Source organism: Engraulis encrasicolus, unplaced genomic scaffold (assembly GCF_034702125.1).
Source record: "Engraulis encrasicolus isolate BLACKSEA-1 unplaced genomic scaffold, IST_EnEncr_1.0 scaffold_198_np1212, whole genome shotgun sequence".
NCBI lineage: Eukaryota > Metazoa > Chordata > Actinopteri > Clupeiformes > Engraulidae > Engraulis > Engraulis encrasicolus.
The window spans coordinates 28358-48392 of NW_026945482.1; the positions used below are offsets into that span (position 1 = coordinate 28358).

Here is a 20035-nt window from a genome sequence, read left to right on the forward strand (position 1 = left end):
TCTTTATTTGAAATGAAAGCAATACTACTTAAAAACATTTCAACACACACACAGACACACACACACACACACACACACACACACACACACACACACACACACACACACACACACACACACACACACACACACACACACACACACACACACACACACACACACACACACACACACACACACACACACAACCAAATCAGTTCAACAATTCTGCTTCCAAAGCACGGAAATTGAAAAGTATGACAACCACTTCCACACTGCAAGTCAGAGTGGTTTTACAGTATGATGTTGCTGAGTCATAATGTGATGACTCGTCAGTAGAAAGTGCTACAGTAGCTTAGTCACACACACAAATACAAAAGGCACAAGTCTGTACATGTCTGTGCTGAAGGCCATATCTAAGATCTAAATGACTTACGTGCTTTAATCATTGTGCTATCACTGTCCAACTGTGTCGTCGGCTGAATTCCTTAATCAGGTGTTGGTCATGTGCTGTCGATGAAAGGTTGCTGTTACAACTACAGTGGAGATGTTTTGAAGTTGTAGGTGTTTTGTTAGCCTTATACATAGGTATTGCACAAAGAGCAGTGACGCAGACCAAAGTGACAGGGTTCCAATTTTGGCTGATGCAACGTCCGCGCATTTCAGGTTATTTTAAGGAAATTGCGTAACTTGTTTTTGTTTCCTTTACCAAGTGTTTTTTCACCCTACAAATATTGCCAGTATTCTGTGGTAGATCTTACATTGCAGAAAGTTGCAAAAATGTCAAGGGATACTAATTTGTTTACTTAATTTCAGAATGTTAAAATGGCATAAATGTAGTCTCTGGGTCTCGTCTTCCACACTATAGAACATTCTGAAATGGAATTGCGCAGGTCATCATGACACTAAACAAACTATACCCAGTGATGGCAAGTTCAGTCCAGACATCCATAGTGAAACATCAAAGCTCCTGTCTTCTGGAGAGTAAACTGTTCAGACCTTGTAATTATCCTTTCTTGTGTTGAAAAAAAGCAGACCTCAAGGGGCCTTGAGGCATAGTCAGGATTTTTAGGAATGACAGACAATACAGTGTTTGAAACATACAGTATGTATTTGGGAAGGGCATATTTGGAGCAGGCATACTGTACAGGACAAATGTGGCCACATGTAGCCATGAATACCAAAAACGATTACTTAAGTGAACTGTAGGCCTACACAGCCAACCTTGTCATTGCAGTTTTTTGAGGTCAAAATAGAGACATCCAGGAGTCTGGAGACAAGAGCCAACACAACAGGAAACTATTTGTTTTCCTATGTTCTGATTTGCTGAGTCTACATTTGTGCTGATGGAGATTGTGAATTGTGTAATGCAATATGGATACTCAAAAGATTTGGAGGCCAGTGTTCTTTTTTTACCTGCAAGACTGATTTTCTTATGTCGCAGACATGAACTTTGTTTTCAGTCATTTATTTGCAGATGAAAACATAGAGAAATGTGTTTTTTGATTTTTTAACATTCAAAATACACACTTACTACATTGTCTGGAGGTAGTTCTGATGTGTGTCTGGATGTGGTTCAGACAAAGGGAGGAGGACTGGTGAGGATGGAAGATGTGGAGAAGAGGGGGTGTGGAAAGAAAACACAGTGAAGTTAGGCTCTTGGCTAAACACAGAGGAATGTGATGGTGTAGTGTGGACTGGAGTCTATTATTTTCCCCATAGGGAGAGAGGCTGTGTCTCAAATGCCGCACTTGTGCACTTCGGGCACTGTTTTTCAGTGCCTAGGGTGCTCACGCTGAAAATTTCAGTTGAGCCAGTGCACTGAAAGTGCCAGGATGATCCCCTAACCATGGCGGAAAAATGCAGTGCTTGAATGATGGACACTGCACGCACTAAACGGCGGCCATGTTGGCAATGACATGGAGGAAATATGGCATTCAGTTCAGTAGAAGAGTTTGGTCAACAGTCTCCTAATTCTATAAGTAATGTTGATGGGACAGCAACCTTTTCATGCCAACCAAAGTATTGTATGTGTGATTGTTGTCCTTTGGGGTGAAGGACATAGAAATACAAGCACCAGACGCTGTGCATTGTAAACAGTAGCCAACTCATATTTTGGCGAGCTAATGCCATGCTCAGCCATCACTTCCAGCGAGGGCACAGTGCATAGTGCTCAAATTTTTCCACGACACTATGCGCTAAGACCTCAGTGCACTGTGTGCACTATGCACTGACTGTCAGTGCACTGACAAAAGTGCGTCATTTGAGACATAGCCAGAGTCTAGACCTCAGCCTGGTGTGGGGGTCCTAAGGTGGTGATGAAAGAGTTCAGATGGAAGGGGTCGGGGTCAGAGCGGGTATGGGGGTGTTGTCGTTAGAGTGGAGGTTGGAGAGAAGAGAAAACTATGGGGGGGGGGGGGGTGGGGTATTGCAGTGATGAGAGGAGGGTAGGGTATAGGCCAGAGCAGGGGTTCCCAACCTATTCCAACTTGGGGCCCACTTGAAATTTTCACCAATGTTCAGGGCCACCTCTCATCCAATAAACAACAAGTCAAATAAATCAATCAACAGCAACGTGACACACGAAAGCAATATTTAGATTTTTAGAAAATGATTTCAAGTGATGATTTCACTTGGAATACTTTCAAATTGCACCAGTCCGCCCTGGCCCATCATTTGAGAATCACTGGGCTAGAGAGAGAGGGAAGGGGGTACATGAGTTATGGAAGAGGAGGACCGGCTGGTGGGGGTCGTAAGTTAATGAAGAAAGAGTGCAGACAGAGGGGGGTCAAGATGTGGAGGGTATTCTGGGAAAGGGGCTGGCTGAGTGGAGGAAAGATTGAAAAAATACGTACAAACATACTCACACATGTGCAACCGACCCAAGATTCGGACCAACTTGCTACGGTGAAGTTAAATCCTAACCTCATGAGAAATTTTAATTTAGTTGATGTGGACATTCTTAATAGAACGGTACAAAGTCTTAGCTCCTCTACATCTGACTTAGATATTCTACCAACAACCTTCTTCAAATCCATCTTACATCTAATATCACCAGATGTACTTCAGATCATCAACACCTCACTACAAACAGGCATATTCCCAGGCTGTCTGAAAGAAGCAGTTGTGAAACCCTACTGAAAAAGAACAACCTGGATGCACTGGTACTAAACAACTATAGGCCCATATCCAATCTACCATTCATGGGTAAAATAATAGAGAAAATTGTTTTTAACCAATTAACTGCCTTTTTAATGTCTAGTAGCTATTTTGATAAGTTTCAATCAGGTTTCCGTGCCTACCACAGCACTTATTAAAGTTATGAATGACATAAGATTGAATTCTGATGCTGGCAAATCATCCGTCTTGGTGCTACTCGATTTAAGTGCTGCTTTTGACACAGTTAATCATTCTATACTACTACATAGACTGGAACACTGGGTTGGCTTTAAGGGCATAGTGATCGACTGGTTAAAATCGTACTTACAACAAAGAAGTTTTTTTGTCACCATTGGAAGACATACTTCATCACCAATGTCTCTGGATTGTGGGGTCCCCCAGGGCTCCATTCTGGGACCACTACTGTTCAATCTGTATATGCCACTGGGACACATTATCGAGAATAACTCCATAAATTACCATAGCTATGCGGATGATACCCAGCTCTACTTATCTATGTCCCCCAATGACTCACTACACCCCCCTTGAATCACTCTATCATTGCATGGACCAAGATTACAAATGGATGTCTCACAATTTCCCTCCAGCTGAAACACAGAAAAAAACTGAAGTAATTATATTTGGGAAACAGAAGAGTGAGAGACAAAAGATTGCTACTATCACCTTGAAGGCTGAAGGTACTGAAACCCAAGGGAGAAACAGTTAAAAAAATCTTGGGGTCCTCATTGAGACAGTGAACCTAACATTTCAACAGTTCACATGAAAGCTATTACTAAGTCTTGCATTTTTATCACATCAAAAAAACGTACTCTAAATTTAGGGGGGCCTGATGTTTCTAAACATGATCTGGGAGATAGATAATACAATGCCTTCCATTTCTAGTAAACGTGTGATTACTGTAACAGTCTTTTATACTGGCCTCCCAAATATACGACCATTAAAACAGCTTTCAACTGGGTACAAAATGCAGCTGCAAGGGTTCTTACAAAGAACAGCTGCATTGGCTCCCAGTAAGCCTACAGAATTGATTTTAAGGCAAATGCTAACTTGTGTTTAAATCATTAAATGGAATGGGACCCACATATCTACTAGGTATATGTTTCAGCTGTATGCAACCGGACCAGGTCACTATGGTCCAACCGGCAGAAGAATTTTGCTGGTGATTCCAAAAGTCAAAAACAAAGGTGGTGGAGAGGTCAGCCGTTTAGCTTCTATGCTTCAAAGCTTTGGAACCAGCTCCAGATGGACCGTAAAAAAATGCCATCACACTATTAGACAGGCTTTAAATCTAAGACGTCAAGACAAAAGCTGTTCTCAGATGCTTTCTTAATTATTATTGAATGAAAAGACGGTTAAAAATAAGAGAAGACAAAACCCTGAACAATTTCTAGACTCTATCAGGTAAACGGAAAAAAAAAGGGGGCCAGACTCCTCTGTCGTCGAAACAGTGTTTTAAATTCTGAGGGATTGAATGAAATAGACGGTAAAATTAAGAGAAGACAAAAACACCTGGACAATTCTAGACTCTAGCAGGGTAAACGGAAAAAAGGAGGCCAGACTCCTCTGGTCGTCGAAACAGTTAAAATCTGAAGACTGCGTATGTTTTTCAAGGTTTATAGGGTTTTTTTATGTTTTATGTTTATTATTCATTTTTTACCTTATGTTTTTTATCTTTAATGTTTTTAAAATGTTTTTTGACTCTAATTCTAATTTCCTTCTTTCTTCCCTGTTTTCCTTTCATTTACATTTGTTAACTTTGTGAAGCACATTGAGTTGCACCTGTGTATGAAATGCGCTATATAAATAAACTTGCCTTGCCTTGCCTTGCCTTGAGTGGGAAAGGAAAGGGGGGTTGGACTTGGGGGGTGAACACGCTGGGAAGGGGATGCATAAGGGAGAGGAGGGTATGGAGGCTGGAGGACAGGGGACAGGGCTGCTGACAACTTTGGTCGGACCCAGAACTGACCCCTTTGCCCCACATCTGTCGGCTTCCACACTGGTTGTGGGTCATTATGTGAGAGGTGCGAGTTGGGGAGCAGTGGTGTAGTCTACGTAGAACGCGGGTATACGGAGTATACCCACTTCTAAATTTCAGGGGTATTTCAGTATACCCACTTAATATTGATTGATCCATTGTTCTTGGAATAGCACAAATATATATCACGTATATACCCACTTCTAAAAAAATCTCAATATAACAGTTGATACCCACCACATTAAAGAAAGTTAGACTAACATCCGCTGGCTGGGGAGTGCAGAAAAAGAGGGAGAAAGAGAGAGGAAGGTAGGAGGGTTACATTGGGGAGCCCAGAGTGAGGGAATGGAACAGGGGCTGATGTGGGACAGGCTGGGGAGTGCAGGGCTGAGTTTTACAGGTAGGCTACAGGGTATACGAGCTGGCTGCTAGACTCTACAGTGAGCCGAGTGTTCACTCTGGTTGACTCTGCTATAAAACAAACCCTTCTCTGTGAGTCTCTCTCTCTTGTGTTTGTGTCCAAGCCACTGCCCTACATGCCCACGCGCTGGTGAAAAACACCCACAGGGAAGGAGCGCAGCACAACTTTCAGTGGCTATAAACAGCAACCACTGAAGCAAAACCTCACTTATGTTATTCCTCAAGGCTACTTGGAGTTCTGGGTACACAGTGTATCTTCACTGGGTGGATTCTGGCTAGTCACCCTACACACACAAGCACACACACACACACACGCACGCACGCACGCACGACACCACCCAGGGGTTGCTGACGAGCTTTGTTTTTTCATCCGGGACAAATTAATCTGAAAAAATTCAACAATAGGAAGCCGATTCTGGGCCCCTGCTCTACCTGGGCCCAGGACAGTTGATCCCTTTGTCCTCCCCATGTCGACTTCTCCACACACACACACACACACACACACACACACACACACACACACACACACACACACCATCATCATCATCATCAATCAGTCTGAACTCACATAGCTGGTGATAAGTTAAATCCATTATAAAACTACTGTATAATGATTTTAAGAGCAAAGCTAGCGTGTGACTGTGGTGAATGAATAACTTTAGAGAAGCCAGTATGAATACTGTGTGCACCTAGAGTAAAGACATCAAGGAGTCAACAGAAGAAGATTATGAAGTGCTGTCACTTTGGCTTAGACGAGGTCCATGCGCAGGCAGCTTTAATCTGATTGGCTTTCATCAGATTTAATTAAATAATGTTTCGATCAAACAGTGATATACTCGTTGCAGTGCGTTGCTAAGGAATGCGGACGTGCACACATGCCTAAACATGTCGAGACTAAAACCCAGGAAAAAGAACGTTGTTGGTTTAAAAGTAACCCTGACTCATCCTTCTGAGAATGACTAACCAAGAAACGCTGCCAAAACTACTCAACTTCCCCCCACTTACAGTCAAGCAAAACTTAGTTTCAACCCAGGTCCACCAGACATGCCTGCCTGCCCAACAAAAGTTTGAAATGTGTGATGTTGAACACTGAACAATACACAAACACAGAGCCGGGGGGGGGGGGGGGGGGTGGGGGGGGGGGGGGGGGGGGGGGGGGGGGGGGGGGGGGCCCCAAACACACCTTTTACAACTTGTCTTAACTTTAGTCTCGCAAACTGCATTCAACAAACCAATATGCTGTCGAGCAAAACTAGTTTCACCATTAAAGCCATCAGACTTTGAGCCAACTTTGCCCAACAAAGTTTTAGATGTTGATGACATGCTCAGTGTACTCACTCTCATCTCCCAAACTGCATTCAACAATATTCAAGTCAAGTGCACAGTGAATGTTAATTACATTGCAGTAAAGCAGAGTAATTTACTATAATTAATGTATGAATTCTGTACACACACACGCACACACACACACACACCGCCGCAAGGGGGGGAAAGGTGTTACAGATTCTAAGGCGGGTTATGCTCTGTTTAGAATCTCAACGTAGGGACAGCGAGATGATTGTTCGCCTTAAGGGCCCAAGCACAAACAGCACTGACAGGGGCCCTTAAGGGGGCCCAAAATTCTAATCTTTCATGGGGCCCACAATTTCTGGCGCCGCCCCTGCATACACACACACACACACACACACACACACACACACACACACACACACACACACACACACACACACACACAGTGATATCTCTGAACCGGGAAAAAAAGAAAAAAAAAAAAAAGGAAACAAAAAAAAAAAAAGGTTTTCTTTTTCATTGCAATTTTCAAAAAATGTTGTTTTTTTTTTAGGACACTTTTATTTTTATTTTGAAAAAAAAAAAGGATAATGTTAGATAAAACATTAAAAGCTTTATGACGGACAAATGCAAAAACGCCCCCCCCCCCCCCACACCACACACACACACCACACACACACACACGATGCACACCACGAGGGGGGACAGGGGGGGAGGGGGGGGAAGACCAACTACTTTTTCCGTGTTCACTTTCACCAACCTCCAAAATAATGTATACAATAATATGACTTATCAATAATTGTCATTTAGCATGCAGGCATACCATAATTATCAATTAGGCTATTGTGTTTTTGTGGCTTTTAATGTGCTATCTATTTTAATCAAAATTATATTGGCTACTTTTCTCACAGATTTCAACACCCAATTTGATTCAATCTGAATAATTTATTTTGTTTTGCAGAAGTCCATAACATATAGTAAACTATAATCAATCGGCGTTGGAGAGAGGTGAAAATTTCGTGACTGAAAGCAACCTCAGGGAAATGAACAAATGCCTATTCTCTTGGCATGCTATTTTCCAACACGCACACGCACACACACACTACATTACATTACATTGCATGTGGCAGACGCTTTATAACCAAAGCGACTTTCAAAAGAGAATCACTAATCATAGCCAACATCGCTGGCAGATACAAAGTGAACAGGAAATATACAGAGCAACAAGTGCAGATGCAAAGAAGGGTTACACACGTGTACACACACACACACACACACACACACACACACACACACACACACACACACACGCACACACGCACACACACACACAAAGAATGACCTGTGGTGTGAATGTGACACTAGTGACAAATGGTTTCCAGTAATTGAGTCCAGCAGGTCCTGCCCAGTAAGATGTTGAGACATGTAGGGGACTCAAGGACTGTGTCACCCTGCCTATGTGTGTAATTTACTACAAAATAAATTAAGCATGTCTTTTAAACTGGCCAATTTGTAGACTAAATATTTATTTAATAGGTTTCTTTCGATTGGAGAGTGAGGGTTCTTCCCAGTCAAAACAATAGCATGCAAATGACTTGCCATTAGTGTTGAATGTCTGTTAGTTTCTATTGGCATAATGATGGTTGTGGTGATCAATGAAGACCATGACACATCCTGCAAAGTTTAACAACACTGTGTGCTGTATATAAGGGCCCACCACTCAGACACCACTGTCTACTCTGGACACTAGCAGTGGGACAAATTTTCCCGACCATAATTGACCTTTTACCTGCCTACGGTATTTTGTATGGGCCTACCTTTTGCTTTCGAATTGACCGCACGTGCATTTAAAATTTGAAATCAACAACCGTTTGGGGGCAGCAAAGACACTTTCACGCGCCTTGCTGAAAAGCTGTGTGTCTGAAAGGTAAGTGGAATTAGCTTGCGAGATATTGCAGTGGTTTTAAAATATTAGCGTTGTAGGTAATGGTTCAAGCACTTTGTCACAGTGCAGAGACATGACATCTGCTGTGTAAGTTCATGCCAGTGTTCAATACCAAGAGTTGTAGACGTACTTGAAGGTTTCGGCTCATGCAATGTGGTAAGGCCTCGAAGCCACGGGCTTTCCTAAAAACACGGTCCCAGAAAATCGTCCACGATGGCGGTAAATTCCAGTTAGCATGTCTTTGGTAATTTCTCCAAAAACAGTCCTCTTCTGTCTGCAGAGAGATGAACTTCATGTAAGATTGGGGTGTCAGTTGTTGTGATGTGTTGTGGTTCTAGGTTTAACGTTAACTGTTGAAAGGTTATTATTATAGGCTATCTGGTTTGATTGCTGGTCGGTTCTGTCATGGAGTAGCCTACACTGTAGCAGTTGGCAGCAGTTTGGGCGCCGCTTGGCTTGGGCTAACTTCTACTCGTACATAAAGTTCTGTAGGCGGCCGGAAAGGTAAACAATGGCATGTACTACACAGCTAGACTACATAACATTTAGGTGCGCTTGGTTTGACTACATAGCATCACATTAAAATGCAGCTAGAAAAAAGTGCAGCCAGAGTCGGTCCATTCTGAATTAAAAGAATATTTGGTGCTGCATGCACTTGAAACTGAGCGATCCATTCCTCAATGGAATCCAGTGAGTGTACTGTTGAGATTGTCTGAAATTGAATTAACTTGAGATGTCAGTATGGATTTTGGATTTCTCCATGTAAATTCACTTGCGGCAGTGTATACTGTTGCGAAGGTTTATATAGCCTAACTATTTTTATGTTTATTTCGTGAATTTGAATCCGTATTTCAGACTTAAATTGCAACTCAAATGCAATACATATTTGATAATGATAATATCTGATAGGCCTACTATTTATTCGAAAACATTTTGAACACTGACAGCCAGCTATCATGTCAGGAAACGAGTGTAATGAAATCCAAAGACTGAATGTTCCCTTGGCTCCTTTGCATGTATGGAAATGGGCAATGTTAAAGCATAATATTCTTGTAATCTTGTAGAAAGAACATCTTCTTATGGCTTGTCAACCCAAACATCCAACATAAGTCCAAATGGTCCCGGCATGTCAGCTGTTCTGGTGGACTTGCCCGAGCTTTGTTTGGAGAAGCGGTCAGATAGACGCCCTGTCCTTGCGGTTTTTTATTTCCCCCCCCCCCCTACCCCCCCCAGTCAAAACCCTATTTATGTTTGGTTACACAATAAAAACTGCACGCGTCGGTGTTGTCGGAATGGGACATGCCCGGGCATGTACGTCAAGGCAGCCCGCCCTGAGCTGCCCGGGTGCGTTTCCTCTCCTCGCCACTGGGTGACTCACCCTCCAGCGCACAGTCACGCTTTGAAATGTCAAACGCAACCCAATCAAGCCCTTCCCTGGCCTGCACCCACTGTATGCCTGTAGCTCACTGGCTACACCGCCCAATGGTAGAGAGCAGCCAGAGCTCTAGTCCTGACATGCCTCTCCGAGTCTATTTAAACAGGGAGCCGGCCTGAGAGGGGTTCCCACAACAAGCACATCAGAGCTGACAGCACTTTATGTATAGTTGTATTTATGTTGTATGTAATATAGCATCTGAAATTATATTTATAAAGGTGAGTTGTTGTTCAATGTACTATGTTCAGTCATTTTTTTTTGTATGAATAACTTTTATATGTTAATGTATTAATGTGATGCAATTTTCTCTTCCCCCTTCCTTTTATGTTTTCTTTTTGAACAGATTATGGCAGACAGTTGCAGTAGTAGCCAAAGTAGCAGTACCACTGACAATGAAAAGTTGGTGAGTAAAGGCAATAATAAAATCATATTTCAAACTGATTGTGTCCAGTGTTGTTGTGTTGTGGAATAGATTTTTAAAATAATGTTAATAATTAAAAAAAAAATGCTTATTTGTGTCTTGAGGTGCGACCAAACATGCAGCTGCAGAAGTTACTGAAGGAGGCTGGTGCAGTGAAGAACATATTCACCATCAAAGAGGTGAGTCTCAGGACAAGTGTTCATTGCTCATCTGCTGTTCATACAGAAACCAGGAGAATCTCCAGCTTAAGCCATGATCTCAATCATGTCTGAGCTCTGTTTTCTCCTGAAAGCAGTAGACAACTTAAGCTTTAGGAATTGCTCATATACAATATGGGTTTTCTTCAGAAGACTCTTGCATATACCCTTGCTTGTTTAAATGTATCTATGCAACGCTTTTGGTTAAAAGCCTGTTTGAGGTTAACTTTGTCAATGCCTCATGTTGGTAAAAGATCACTAACTGGGTATAGGTAAAGTGTCCTTCCCTTGAGATTCAGGTTTAAAAATAAGCACTTCTCATGTTTCCTACGCTCAGGGTTGTTTGTGTTGCCAAACCAGTCTCATATCTGCATGTTCTTGTGACCTGTGGTGTTTTTGCATTTAGGATTATTCAAGGCTTTGCCTGGGCAAAGCCCTCTGTAATTTTGCAGCCAGGGCTTTTAAACACCACGGCACAGCAAGCATCATTTGGTGCCCCAGAATCAGCCAGTGTCCTTGTAAAGTGGACGTGTACCTAGCGGTTTCAGACTATTGCATTTGTTTGAATAGGAGCAGATGGTTGACTGTCGTGGGTTTTTGGGCTTAAGTGAAGCTGGTATGAGTTACTGAGGAAGTATTAGTCATCCTAAAGCCGCAGTAGATACGTGGACAGGCTGTGTCTGCGCTGCCACAGACAGTCTGTGGAATGTCTTACTCATCTGTGACCAGCTCTGGGTATTCTCCACACTAGACTGACAGCAGAGATAATGAAAAAGTAATGGCTGCTTCAGTGGCTGCTTCATAATTGGTTGTTGTCCGTTCTAGTGTTTGTGGGCTTTGTGGTAGTATGAAGACAAATGGTTAGGGTGATTGGGATTGTGTTTCAAGGCTGCTGGAACTTGCACTTCCTTGTCGGTTTGATTTAAATTATGTCTGTCCATCGATCTGAGAATAGTATTTATCTGATTTATGATGCGCAGTAAGGTAATCTGTGGTCCAATTCTCAGGCATAGGAGAAGTATAAAGCCAACTTTGTTCCCGATTCTGCCATAGGATGAATGGAGAGAACTAGGCTAGATATATGATACTCCCGACCCACACCCTCAGTACAGCATATATACAAGATGTTAAACTGTATATAGAAGCAAGGATTTTTTTTGGTTTTGTTTGTGTATTTGCTTGATTGTTTTGGTTCTTGATAAATGTATTTGTCTTTATTGTTTGTTTATTTGCTTGTTTTTTGTTTTGTTTATTGTTATTGTTTGTTTATTGTTTTTTGTTCACTTATTGATTTGTTAATTTGTCTTACTTATTCAATCATTTGTGTGCTTCCAGGTGATGCTGTACTTGGGTAAGTACATCAGTAGCAAGCAGCTGTACGACCAGCAGCAGCAGCACATAGTGCACTGCGGAGGAGACGCTCTCGGGTCCGTACTGGGGGTCGACACATTCTCCGTCAAAGAACCACGGTATAATTCACACACACACTGGCACACTCGCAGTCATCTCACACACACACACAGGGTGCCATTTCTATGGGGGGATTTATCCCACATGATTGTAATCCTAAGCCTGTTTGACTTTTTCTACATGATTTTTATCGTGGTTGAATGTAACTTCATTTACAGTGTTTAAGCTCTAAAACGTATCCTCCTCTTCTGGTTTTTCCTGCAAATCGCACCCTACACACGCACCTATTTTGCGAAAATTGAATGCCCGTCATTTTTAGTAAGAACACCTGTAATCTCTTTCACTCACCCCTTCACACTCCCACAAGAGCATGTGTTGGTTAGAGGAAACAGCTGGTCTGGTTATTTCCCTTGGGATGATTGGGGTGGAGCCATAGCGTAGAGGGCTGCACTGGGCAGGTGCTCTCTCGCTCTCTCGCTGCGCACAGCTGTCTCTCTCTCTGCGTCTCTGCCCCAGACATGCCTGGCTGCCACCATCACATGCCTAACTCTTAGCTCAGTCAGCTGTGAGTGTAAACAAAAGGTGTTTTGGAAGCAAAAGAGCTGGGTGGTATTACTATATGGGTGGTTCATGCATAAGATGATACTGGGTTGACCACATAGAAGTTCTGTCACATATTTGACAACAATTTCCCTCATCCAGCTAATTTTGGATAGATGTGGTATTTAGTCTTAGTTGGATGTTGTGTGCACAGGCAGAAGGAATACACGGCAGGACTTTTTACTGTCTCAACCTTTTTTGTCGGCCTCTGGGTTTAAATGTTCATATAAGTATTTTCCAAACATGATTGAATTAGAGCTATTGCCATTTGCATACAGTAGGTGCGTTTAAGAGTATGAAGTCGATTGACTTTCCTATTAAAAAAGGACGCAGTGAGCTGGTATGATGACGTCATGCCTGTCTGTGTATCTCTTGCTGCTTATCTCTTTTTGGAGAAGATAACCAAATTAGGAGCATTCAGAGTGAAACCGAAACCTCTGGCAATGTTCTGACCATAGCTGTTCATTTGCCTTTCAGAGTACTGTTTGCGATGGTCTTAAAGAATCTAATTGCAGTGAGACAACCAGTAACCACAGGTATAAACCCCTTGAATATGTCTCTGTATACAGTAATATTTTTTGTATTATTTGCATTTTACTGAGTTTTCAATGCAAATGTACTGTTGTTATATCCGCCTGTAAGTTCGGTAGCTTCTTGAAATTCCTCTAAATGACTTAATTGCCTGTAGTAATGTCTTTTTTTTCATCTTCTCTAGAGTCGCAACCTGTATTATCTCAATCTTACAGCCAGAGCGAATCAGCGGGAACGTCAGAGGTAAATAAATGTGTCAATTGTCTTATAATTAACCCTTTGTGACTGTGTGGGTGTTCAAAGAAAAGAAAGTATTTTTATAATCGCATGAGATGTGTGCATGCAAAAAACAAGATTATGGCTACTAGCTGAAATGGCTCTTCATAGTGTTACAAGCTGTCCATCTGCAGTTAGGTGTAAGAGTCTCCTTTGTCTTCCAGGATTCCGATTCAAATGCAACTACCTCATCTCGTAGAAGAAGACGAAGCAGTGATCCTAGTAAGCACGCACACACACACACACACACACACTGGATCATGTACATGAAATGGGGCTGAACATGAACATGAACATTCACTGAACATGAAATGGGGCTCGAAGTTGCTGTTGACACAAACATACAGGAATTCCAACAGGGACAAAGAAGGGTCAGTTGTCCTAGGTGGGGAGGCCTTTTGGATGACTGTCCCGAGCTTGGCTACAGCCGGCAACTGCCTTGCGAACACGCATGCAGAAAGTCCTACTCCAAAGCACAAGCACACACTTAGCCCTGATAGATTGGTTCCAAAAGTTCCTACTGTAAGGGCCATGTCCCCATGGCAACAGCATGATGGGCCACTTGTGTACCAATTGAATGTTCATGAAGAGCAAACACAGCTGAAATAAAGTTCTCCTGATGAAACTCTGCCGTCACATCATCTCAGAGAAGCAGGTTTTGGTTTAGGTGATACCCAAGCTGCATCACCTAAAACCTGCGCTATGGATGCCGTTGTCTTTTAGTTGGTCTTCTATTCGCCAATTCACCTATCATGTGACGTGAGACTCAACGCCATTGCTGATTGGCGTTTTCATGATCTTGCAAAAGCTTAATTCAAAGGCCCTTCACCCATTTGCAATCTGGATGTCAAGTGGGGGGGGTCTTGATTGTTTTCTCCATAGAGACGGGACCACACCATGGCAAGAGACCACAGAGAAAGAGTAGAGGAATTAGATTGATTTGAATAGGCTTATTAGTCGATGTAACATGAGCTAAAGTGAATGAAGTATTAAAAATTGAGAGGACATGTGTCGTATTGCCATATCGACTCATAATGGCAGCTGAAGTCTAGCCATTTGGCCTAAGTATGCATCAAGATGCTTGGACTCTTTTTGCCTAAGCTCCCTTAGTTATGTACCGGTAAGCTCTCATAATTTCCACCTACGTAAGTGTGCTACTACATCACTGGCATATGTCCTGGGTTAAATGAGCTGTGTAATTGGTGTTGACCAGTGCAAAATTGCTGATCCTGCTGAAGTGAAATGGTGTGCTCACCAACTGACATCACTGCTGTGTGTCCATTTACTCAGCTGTAGACTATCGGAGGGGAAGTCGACTTGCATAATGTGTGCAGAATTGAAATATGAGCGTGGAGTAGCCATAGAGAACCGTGGCGAATTGGGCTTGTTGAAAGTGGAATGCGAAAACAGATGGGTCCATCTTCCCTCAACAGTTTCTCATTTTCTCCCTCCCAACACCCATATTTGATGGGGAACCCCCCCGTGTGTCTGCTCGTGATGATGCTGGCACAGATCTTTCCACAGAAGTTGTCGCCCCTCTCTTGCCATATGCCTGGCGGTTACGTATTAGTCTTTGAGGACACTTTGCCCTGAGCAGGAGAGCAGAGCTGAGCATGTTCAGATGACTTGCCTTCCACAATGGAGGCCTTTCTTTGGCCCCATATGTGCCTCACAATGACAACAGTGTTCAACACAAGGGCTGAGGGATGATGCCTCCACCACAGATGGACTACTGATGTACTGATGGGCATAGATGAAAATATGTTGTTATTTTAGAATGGAAATGAAGAAAAAAACAGGAATCCCAGGCAGGCTGCTGGTGTGTGCGCGCGCGTACACACACACACACACACACACACACACACACACACACACACACACACACACAGAGGCTCCCTGCCCAATGCTATCAATCTCCCAATACATCGGTCATGGCACAGTTGTTGAGAATGCGATGAAACGCTCAAATGTTTTTACTGTAACACATCTCTAGAAATAAGTAAGTGACCGAAGTTGTGAGCTGTGAGGCTGACACAAGTGTAATGCCAGATATTTGAGAACCTCATTAACCATATGAAAGAACATCTGAGATGAAGATAACAGCCTAGTGGCAAATATTTGACATCTTTTGAATTTAAGAGCACAATCTGTGCGCTTCAAGTCTTCGTCAAGCTTATTGATCTTATTGCTAGACCTTCATCAGGCAGAAATGGGATTGCTAGTGTGTGGCAGAAAAGATTGTTTGTGTGTCTTCATGTTCTGTTTTTCTCTCTGCAGCAACTTTTCAAATGGCATTTTTATTCTTTACCCCCTCCTCCTCCTCTCTGTAGCTGGGTCCACCACCGAGGACGAGCCCCAGGAGCGACGGAAGCGCCACAAGTCCGATAGCCTCTCGTTGACGTTTGACGACAGCCTGTCCTGGTGCGTGATTGGCGGTCTCCGCGGCAACAGGAGAAGCAGCAGCAGTGAGTCTTCGGACTCCCACAGTAACACTGTGAGTGGTTTTATATTGTGTGTGTGTGTGTGTGTGTGTGTGTGTGTGTGTGTGTGTGTGTGTGTGTGTGTGTGTGTGGGGTTTCTTCTTTTTCAACAATACTGTATTACTCTAATACTGTATTACTGTCTTGTAATACTTATTTATATGTAATTTCTTTACTTGAGCACACAACTTATTACTTATATGACAATAAAACATCTGGTTTCTTGTGTCTTGTATTGACATGTATGCAGGCATAAATGCATATAAAAACAGTGTACTGACCGTGTTTTCCCTTCTCCTCCCACAGGAAGTAGGTATTTCTAATACTCACGATGACACAGATGACAGCGCAAGCGAGGACTCTGACGCGGACGCAGACAGGTTCAGCGTGGAATTCGAGGTGGAGTCCATCGACTCTGACACCTACAGCGAACGCGACGAGGCCTCCGTGTCTGACGAGGACGAGGTCTCAAACTGCACCTCACCACCACACACACTCGTAGCTGGGCCATCTAAAGCGTCCTCCTATCACACCCACACTGTATCAGTTATCCAGCATTCATGTCTGGATGTCTCACTCCTCATACCAGGTCTCGCTCTGCCTCGACCTTTCTCTCTCCGTCTCTTTATTCCTCTCTGTGTCTCTTGCTCTCACTGGAAAGCCCTATATCTCTCGCTCTCTTCTGGTCTGTCTCAGGTTCGCTCTTGCTCTCTCTCTGCCGCCTTTTTGCATTTCATATCATAATCCCATTAACACTCACAATTTATAATTCACGTAATGAAACCACTGTAGAACGCTCCAGTAACAAAATGTGCTCTGTTTATTATCTTGGCTTTGCCAGTCACAATCCTCGTGAAAGTCTGGTTATGCCAAGAAGTCCAAGAGGCCTTGTCTCACTCTCCGTCCATATCTGTCTTTCCCTCACCCCTCTCTCACTGCTTAGGTCTACGAGGTCACCATTTTTGAAGCCGAGGATGAAGACTCGTTTGATGAGGACACAGAGATTTCAGAAGCTGTACGTGTTAATTTCATATACATATACAACATTATCTTCTGGTTTAGAATTTTCAGTCATTTGATGTTTATGGCGCGTGTGCTGCTTTTGTTTTGTTCAGTAGAATGTATTTCTATTTGTGATGAGTATATAGTCATCCACATCCACTATATCATCATCCACTATCTTATGGTAAAATGCCCTCCCATAGCCAACTGAAAAAAATGAAAGACAATTGTATGTTCATCTTTTAATATGTTGCCAAAATATAGTTTAATATTCAATTGATTCTTTTCAATTCAATTAATATTCATTGCTGTTCATCAGGATTACTGGAACTGCCCCAAGTGTGAGGAATTGAACCCGCCGCTGCCACGCAACTGCAGGCGCTGCTGGATGCTGCGGGATGATTGGCTCCCCAAAGGCGACGGCACGGCAACACCCACCGACACGCCTGCTGCCGAGGCCAGCCCGGACTCCAAGCCCCTGGCATCAAAATTGCAGCCAGTGGACTGTAGCGATGAAGGCCTGGACGTGCCCGACGGAAAACGCTCCTCCACCCCTCGCTCTCCGCCCACCAAGGATGCTACCGTATGTCTACCATCGGTTTATCGTTGATATCCGTGTTATTCACTGTGTTTCGAATGGTTTGTGTGTGCGTGTGTGTGAGTGCATGTGTTTTTTTTTAATGAAGAAAAAAGAAAAATAACTAAGACAGAGGAAGACATCTGTGCAACTCAACTTTTCTCAGATGCAGCAGTTCAGCAAATTTACCTTAAACAAAGGTTTTTTTTAACTCATTATTATTTGCTAAACAATTGTTTTTTTTAACAATGCTGATTCTGTTAACTTTTTTGGCTCATTAGGTTGTTGGTTTTCTCTTGAGCTGCACATTTTAAGTTGCATGGATTTGGTGTTTGGTGGAACATTGCGTACATCCTCTTTTGCAATGCTTGATGTTACTTAGTGAACTGATAATGACGTCGGCTTTGCTTTTGATGTTTTAAAGGAGAAAGAGGTAGACGAGTCCTGTGCACTTGGCTCTCCGGCCTCCTGCCTCCCCGACTCCCAGACCTCGGCCTGTTCGCAGCCCTCCACCTCCTCTGCATCCACCAGCAGGTTGGTCTCTCTGACGCTGTGTGTGTGTGTGTGTGTGTGTGTGCGCGTGTGTGTGTGCGCGCACGTGCGCGCGTGTGTGTGTGTGTGTGCTGAGCAAAAACGGTGGCAATAAAATTATTAAATGTTTGCTGATAGTGTGAAATACGATCTGTGTTATAATGCTTTTGAATTTGTGAAGGACATTGAGCTGCCTCTATCTATGGGTCCAACTCAATAGCGTACCTCCCTCCCATCCTCTCCTTTTGCTTGTGGCCTTGTGGGGCGAGGCAAAATGTCATTGACAATAGAAGTTTTAAGTTATTCAATATTTCGCGATAGCCTAATTCAAAGGTCATGCTCACATTTGCTATCAGTATATTGAATGGGAAAATCCCCCCAAAAGTTTCTCTGAAGGCAGGGTAGCGTTATTATTTTTCCCATGGAGCTGAGGCATCAGCGAGGCACAAGGCCACAAGCCAAAGCAGAGGACGGGAGGTTAGATATGGAGTTGGAGCCTATATGCTATGATGGAATGTGCTGTACAAAATATTTGTAAACTAACCTTTTCTTGTGTGTCAGGTTGGCCTCCAGCCAGGAGGAGGTGCCAGAGCTGGAGCGCTTCAACAGTGCGGAGGCCTGCCTGCCCGCCAGCTGCCTGGAGCCCTGCGTCATCTGCCAGAGCCGCCCCAAGAACGGCTGCATCGTGCACGGCCGCACCGGCCACCTCATGGCCTGCTACACCTGCGCCAAGAAGTTGAAGAATCGCAACAAACTCTGTCCTGTCTGCAGAGAGCCCATTCAAAGTGTAGTGCTAACATATGTTAGCTGAGGCCTGCTTACACACACACACACACACATACACACACTCTCTCTCTTACCTCTGGCACATTGTAAATAGTTTTTGTTTTTTTAATTTAAATCTTTTGCTTTAAAAATATTATTTTTTTGTTTTGAAGGTTTATGTTCTCAGTTTAAAATAAATGTAAATAAAATAAAGCGAGGTAAATGTTCTCACAAGGTGGTGATGCTAAGGTATCTAAATATTGTAACATTATCTAAAAAATATTGTAATATTTTGCTATCTAAATATTGTAAGATGGATTTAAAGGTGGTGTTTAGGAGAGTGGGGTGGAGTGGTGCTTTGCTGTACCGTGTGGATCTGACAGCCTGGAAACTGATGGGCTTTTTGTCATTAAGTCTTTGTTGGTAGAGCAGTCCTTTGTGGTTGCTTGGAAGCCACTTTTCATTAACTGCTCAGGATGTGCATGTCTCGGCCTGTCCTGTGTAGACCCCCTCCCAGGCAACTCATACATATACTCAGACACACACACAAGCGCACACAGACTGAGGCAAACAATGCATTAACACACGTACACATAGGCAAGCAAGACATTATTGCTACTAATCCAAATCCTTTTCTCTCTTGAGAGAACTCTGAGCACTTTAGTGGTGGAGGTTTTAGGTTCTGGAGAGGGCAAATGTAGCACGGTGTGTGTGTATGGAGATGACTATTTCACATTGTTTTAAAAAATGTATGGGGTGATGGTGTTTTTTTTTATTATATTCTTATTATTTAACATGGTATGCAGGTTATTGGATGCATTATGTCGCAAGAGTATAAAAGCACCCCTCCTGGTATGTTTTTTCCCACCAGGTTCATCATTGTTTTTTGGCATTGTATTGCATTTTATTCATTAATGTCTATGTATTGAATGTAGCCATGTAGGAGGAATTCTGCTAACGTGCACTGAACTTTTTGTCATACATTCTGCGTAGTAAAAACAATAATTTATTTACAGTTTGA

At 43.0% G+C, this 20035-nt stretch overlaps 1 protein-coding gene across 3 annotated transcripts; it reads left to right on the forward strand.

Annotated features, from left to right (window-relative positions):
* Window positions 1-8240: 8240 nt before the first annotated feature.
* Window positions 8241-20035, forward strand: mdm2 (MDM2 proto-oncogene). 3 transcript variants are annotated; one of them, XM_063192702.1, is made up of 13 exons: window positions 8241-8771; window positions 10568-10627; window positions 10750-10824; window positions 12178-12311; window positions 13330-13388; window positions 13568-13626; window positions 13824-13881; window positions 15990-16153; window positions 16446-16604; window positions 17083-17154; window positions 17461-17724; window positions 18143-18252; window positions 18811-20035. In XM_063192702.1, the coding sequence occupies exons 2-13, from the start codon at window positions 10571-10573 to the stop codon at window positions 19058-19060; spliced, it is 1461 nt and encodes a 486-aa protein (XP_063048772.1). In that variant the 5' UTR covers window positions 8241-8771; window positions 10568-10570; the 3' UTR covers window positions 19061-20035. The 3 variants fall into 3 exon arrangements, with proteins under 3 accessions (XP_063048772.1, XP_063048773.1, XP_063048771.1); XM_063192703.1 differs by lacking the exon at window positions 8241-8771 and adding an exon at window positions 8819-8876; XM_063192701.1 differs by lacking the exon at window positions 8241-8771 and adding an exon at window positions 10310-10442.